The sequence below is a fragment of the Ooceraea biroi genome, chromosome 4 (assembly GCF_003672135.1).
Source record: "Ooceraea biroi isolate clonal line C1 chromosome 4, Obir_v5.4, whole genome shotgun sequence".
Lineage (NCBI taxonomy): Eukaryota > Metazoa > Arthropoda > Insecta > Hymenoptera > Formicidae > Ooceraea > Ooceraea biroi.
This window is the reverse complement of record NC_039509.1, coordinates 703,167-709,245: the sequence shown is the minus strand read 5'-3', so window position 1 is coordinate 709,245 and position 6,079 is coordinate 703,167. Positions and strand designations below refer to the sequence as shown.

The 6,079-nt window shown below is 46.2% G+C and overlaps 2 protein-coding genes across 3 annotated transcripts in view; both read left to right on the top strand.

Moving 5' to 3' along the window:
* The first annotated feature begins 388 nt into the window (after positions 1 to 388).
* Positions 389 to 3,679, top strand: LOC105283653 (skin secretory protein xP2). Its single transcript, XM_026968857.1, has 5 exons — positions 389 to 454; positions 954 to 1,206; positions 1,367 to 1,594; positions 2,010 to 2,222; positions 2,525 to 3,679. Exons 1-5 carry the CDS (start codon positions 389 to 391, stop codon positions 2,644 to 2,646), a joined length of 882 nt encoding a protein of 293 aa, XP_026824658.1. The 3' UTR covers positions 2,647 to 3,679.
* Positions 3,680 to 5,367: 1,688 nt separating this feature from the next.
* LOC105283599 (CD151 antigen) overlaps positions 5,368 to 6,079 on the top strand; it is an 89,441-nt gene continuing 88,729 nt past the window's right edge. Inside the window, exon 1 of one of the 2 annotated variants that reach the window (XM_011346492.3) lies at positions 5,368 to 5,809. The gene's annotated coding sequence lies outside the window, so the exon portion shown is untranslated. Of the gene's footprint in view, positions 5,814 to 6,079 lie in introns of both variants that reach the window. The other variant, XM_011346493.3, reaches the window with a different exon arrangement.

The window sequence follows — 6,079 nt, the reverse complement described above, 5'->3', positions numbered from 1 at the left end:
ATAGATTTTTTCGAATCACGTATTAACTTCATGTTCAATATTTACAATCGTATCGCACGATTTCTTTGCTACATGTTTATTATTAATTATCGTGTCAATTTGCGTGTCGATAATGGACGTTGATGTATCCAATTAAATCGTATTTCTAACAAAACAGCATTATACATCAACTCCGGACAAATGTCAGGCTCCCTTTTCTATTCGCTCGCGTGCTACATGTGTCGATTTTCAATCTCGCTGTTTATTTTGCAATTTATCGATCGTTTTCCACACGCTGGCATGAACCTGCCGCTCCGTTTGACACATGTTCCATCCATTCAACCGTATTTATAATCGTATCTGGTGTCGTGCACATTGTTTAATTATCTTGACAATATTCGCAATCATAATGGCGATGATTTATGGCGCAAAATGCCGGAGTGAAGTCGGGGAAAGGGAAGCGCGCGACGCGCTTGTAAGCTCATGAGCGAACGTTGTATATAGCATTATATTATCGGCAGTGGGACAAATGACGTATCTATAAACGGCGGTTTAATGCGAGTACATTTGCGAAACGTGTGCGCTGACCGTTAATCATGCAATTTAATACGCATGTCGACGACGACTCACGCGTAACTCTGTTTTGTCCATTCGAACGCTTTCTATGATCATCCTCACACAATGACGAGTCCGTTCCGGTTGTTCGTGTGTTAATTCTAATAAAATATCCCACGTTACTTTTATTTTCATTTTATCATTTGTACAATTAAAACAAATTTCATTTGGAAAAGAAATGCCCACTCCCTTCAAAATTCAATATTATGATTATATATTATGATTATGTATTCTGTCTTAAACTCCTTCTAAAATGTCCCTACATATTGCTTTAATATTATGTACGTTTTAGATGATACATCTTACGAATGCAGCCGAGTTATAAATGCGTTTTGCTGAAATACGTATTTCCTGTGTAGGAGGGTGAACAAGCTGAAGCACCTGTGGTGGAACCACCACCGGAACCGACACCGACGCCAGAACCGGCGCCAGCCCCAGCCCCAACTCCAGCTCCGGCTCCTGCGCCTCCGCCAGCGGTACCCGCACCAGTCCCTACGCCATCACCAGTACCAGTAGCGACACCCTCACCAGTACCTCCAGCTGAAGGTGCTCCAGCAGCACCTCCCGCGGAAGGCGCACCTCCAACGGAAGGAGCTGCGCCGGCACCTGCTGGTACGTATCTTTAAACTTCAAGATATTCCGAAATACTTCAGCTTTTTGAATTAAACATTTCTTACATGTACTACAGCATATTTGTTAATAGTCAATATGATGCTTGTATAAGAATTCATTTCGATCATAGCAAAGTATTAATTATTTGTCACATTTGTAGAAGGCGCACCCGCAGCAGCCCCAGCAGAAGGTGCCGCACCACCTACGGAAGGTACCGCACCACCGGCAGAAGGAGCTGCTCCACCAGCGGAAGGAGCTGCACCTGCGGAAGGAGCGGCACCGCTTGCAGAGGGTGCACCCGCCGAAGGAGCACCTCCGGCTGAAGGTGCTGCGCCCGCCGCCGCTCCTACTGAAGGCGCACCTGCGGAAGGAGCACCTCCAGCGGAAGGTTAATTTTAATCTTTACTTTAAACATTGAATTTTTAAAACATTAATCCTGATTATGCATCAAGCCGTAAACATCGATTATACACGTCCGCTAACTACTCTGGCATATTTACGGCAAAAGTAGATAATCTAATTAAAACTTTCCGTCTTTTTTAAATTTATAATATCGTTACTCGATGCTGATTAATAGAGATAACAGAGATGAATTAACGTAATAGTTTGTTAGATAATTTCGAAAAGACTGTTCTGTACTGTTTCATGTCTCAGCTAAAAGGTTGATATCGATCAATCATTGTTAATCTCAGTCTCGCGTTTTTTGCACTTCTCTAATGCCAAAGAGATAAAAACGGATTGTGACTGATCTGTTCTCTGTAGCAGAAATTGTAGTATTCTCTAATAAGAAGAAATCTCTACAGGTGCACCACCAGCGGAAGGAGCTCCTGCGGCTCCGCCAGCGGAAGGAGCACCTCCAGCCGAAGGAACTGCTCCAGCTGAAGGAGCTGCTCCTGCCGCTGCTGCTCCAGCGGAAGGTGGACCAGCCGTACCCGCCGAAGGGGCTGTTCCTGCAGCTGCCCCCGCAGACGCGACACCCGCAGCTCCAGCAGAAGCTGAACCTGCACCCGCCGAAGGCACGTAAAATATTTTGTATACCGTTAAACTTGTTTTATTTTTCAGGTCACACAGCGAGTTATTTAGATCATAAATCTACTGTTCCCAATTTTTCCATAAACAATTCGAGCGATCGAGCTTTGATTCGGAAATTTTGCCTTTTGAAAGTAAACATTTTATCGCGTTTTACGTTTCTAGAGAAAAAACAAAACAAACAGGAAAAGCCAAATTACACGGCAGTGATCGAATTTTTCAATTGCCAATTTTACGTGACCCGGTAAAATGGCTCGTATTAATTTTGCATTTTGCACTTGATTTTTAGCTAATCTAGTTATCATATTGCGAGTTACAATCCGCATCCGAGGCAATCCCATGCTAAAGAGTGAGAAATACATCATGAACGGTATGTCAGAACCAGCAGGTATAAGAAATGCAACGAACTAAACTTAGAGAGTCATTTTCGACGGACTAAAATAATCTAATCCAGCATCGCGCTGACATGTCACAGACGAACTAATTATTGCAAACTAATTATGCAATAATATCATCGATCAGGACATCATCTACAGTAGTGCTCATGTTTCAGTTTCGGAGGAAAATCGACGAGAGCTACCTTCCTCGACAACTCATCGATTTATCATTAATCTTAGCTTGCAATTATTCACTCTTGTGTCTCGCTCGTATAAGTTGCTTTCCATATTAATATATTCTCTTTTTTTTCTCTGTACAGCGCCCGCATCGTAACTCGGCAGCGCAAGTGGAAAAAGGGTCACTTCGTCGCGTACTTTCCTCTTGTTTGACGTCAAACTTTGTGGAACACCTACACGGCCAATACTAAAGTACAATATGCTGTACTCGACGTCGCGACTCGCGCCTTTCTCATCGTCATTATCATTATCATCATCGCCAGCCCATCGTTAGCGTCATTTACATCTCGTCGCCGCCACCGCCGAGTCGTTGTCGTCGTCTCCATCGCACACGCCTTGCATATTCATCACTCATACATCACGGAAACCCGCATGTGCCGCACAGGGCAAGGTTTAAGGGAAAGAAGGAACGCACGTATACGAGGAAGGGTCGCGTGCGAGTCTCGAACGGAATATTTCTCTGGTAGTCGCGAATCATGACGGTTCCGATCATGGCGAAGCTATGCTTCGTATCCGTTCCATGAGAAACACATATACGCACGTCATTAAAATGCCACGGGGCCGTTCTTATTCGCGACGATGTTGCGATTGCTAATCGAGATTATTCGCGTTTTGTCACGTTCGTCCGATTTACTTTTCCATCGTACGCGATCAAACAGTCGCTGCTCATCGCGACGATGGTGCACGAGTATATAACCAGCCCTTCGTGTTGGAATTCTGTAAATAATCCGCGGCACGTCTCGTCGCAGTCGTCTACGTCGACACGCTACGAACGTATCTTCTGTACATGAAAAATTGGATTTCGTAATAAAATCGCTTTTCTTCGATTACCGATAATATTTCTCATTCAACGACCACGCCCGCTCTCTCTCCCTGTCCCCATCTCGCAACAAGATTTATTTCGTCGCTTATTTTTAACGCGCTTGTTGCGTGCAGTGACTCAGATAAATAATCGAGAGATACGCAAAACAATTTATTATGACTCTCTGAAGTGTTAAAGCTGTGCTAAAGCACGAATGTATATGAATCCTGCTTTCACGTGTGTTTTACATTTCAAAATAATATCTTCTCTTCAAATGGTCTATTGTGTGATATATAGATCGCACTACTTCTTGGACCATAATTCAATGCTCATTGCCAGTTGGAGGGCAGGATGTTTTGGACGGTTGACAAGCATTTGTTCATAGCCCGGTTACGTGTTTTGCGCTTTGTCGTTTTGTTTCAGGACACGTATACGGGGAGAAATAATAGACGGCCCTTCGTAATGGAGTCTGCGTAGGGCTGTCTTATTGTGCACCCAGTCGTACCGCGCGCGATCTGTTTGTCACTCTGCATGACATTTCCCGCGAATGTGCGTACAAGAAGAATAATTGAACTACGTTGATGATAAATTAGAGCATTGGGCGAATAAACAAATGACGCGCGAATCAACAGCGCGCGCGCGCGTTAAAGTCGCGATATAAAATTTTCATCGCTCGTTACGCGTCGAGATTGCAAATACGTGTTATTCCGTCTATCGTCGATTATGATCTGTTCTTGATTGAGAATGATAATTCTCACTCGCTCGGAAAGACTCATCCATGTTAATTCCGCGATTCTCGTACATCAGTAATCCGCGCGATACGGCCATACTGTAATAATTCCTATCACAAAATACTGTAACATGTAACATGTTCCGCACGAGCGTTCAACGCAAAGGTATTTAATAATATAATAACGATCGATAATTTCATCTGTAAGTCAAATCGGATGATAGGCTCGCGTAAAGTCATAAGCAGGAAATCATCATCGGTGCATGTTAACCGCAGTTGAAATATTTGATAATGCTTCCATATCGGAGATAAAGAGAGGCATTTGACAGAGGCAATTGTAACTTCGGCTCGGTCACATGGTAATTACACCGTATTATAAAATTGTAAATTACATACCGCGGGCACGATCATCTTCTGACGGTGGGATCATCGGGAATAATCGTGTGAGGCCGAGGAGATTGACAGGTACAAGATGCCGATTGACGGAGCGTCGCGTACATGAAATCAGGATTACTCTTTTTGCAGTGCTCCCGTTGCAGTGCCGCACTGAAATGCAACGAGCAAGGTGGTATTTAGTACGATTCGCGGCCTCTTTCGCACCGCGTATTTAACTGCACGGAATTACAAAGCACCGCGAATTACGTACCCATAAACGCGATCAGAGGCCGGCCATTACTCGCCATTGCGCGAGACTCTAAAGTTCGTTAACAGTGCTCGATCAAGTTTCGATTCTCGAAGGATCGTGCCGCGTGAATTTAGCGCCGCATCGCGTTCTCAGGATGTTCTCATTGGGCAGAAAAGCGCGGGTGAGCGTGTGGCTTAACGCGGTCGCAGCGCGACGCATTACCGGACGATAATTGCGCGAGATTATAAAATTGCAGATCGCAGAGGCGAGCGGAGCAGTTAGCTTGTCGACGCGTAGGAAATAATCGTGTGAGGCTGCCCTGCGCGCGCGAGAGATTGACAGGTACCTCGCGAGACCTCGCAGGCCAAGTGTTCGCAAGTGCAAGCGGCGCGCACTTCACGGCGGACCGTCGCCGGTGTTCGAGCGGGCGCGAGAGCGACGCGCTTCAAGTCAGTTCAGTCGTGCTCCGACCTTCGTTGCGGTGGGGTCGCGTTACGCTTCTCGCTCCGTCCGGTTCGCCCGGTCTTGCCGTCTACGATACGATACGCGTGATCGTTCTCCTCCGTGACCGCGTTATCGCGCCCGTGTTACCGTGTGTTACCGTGGAGTGACGTACGATCGTAAACGCGCGAGTGTCGCGTAATCGCACTCGGTTCGGTTCGGTTCGATCGTCAGTGCAAAAGTACGCCATTACACGAGGCCGCTTGTCGACACGGTGGACGGTGCTCGACACGAGAGATCATCATCGGTGGATGCTTCTTACGTCTCTTCAGCTGCCGCGGGATCGTCTCAAGGACTGCCAAGTAAGTATGTGTCACGTATACTGTACATGCGTGTGCGTGTGCGTGTGCGGGGCGACAGCGCGAAGCTATTCGCGCCAATGGGATTAGAATCCCAGGTGAGCAGCGTCGCGACACGTACTTTGCGTTTTCGAATTATACATAACGCGATCACGTGACCCGCGCGTTTCTCGTCCGCGTTCCGAAAACGAAGTTGCCGCCAGTCGCGCGACGTCCCTCCGTTGCTCCGTAAAAAACAGCGTGTACGAATATTTAATGAAATATTCCATCCCG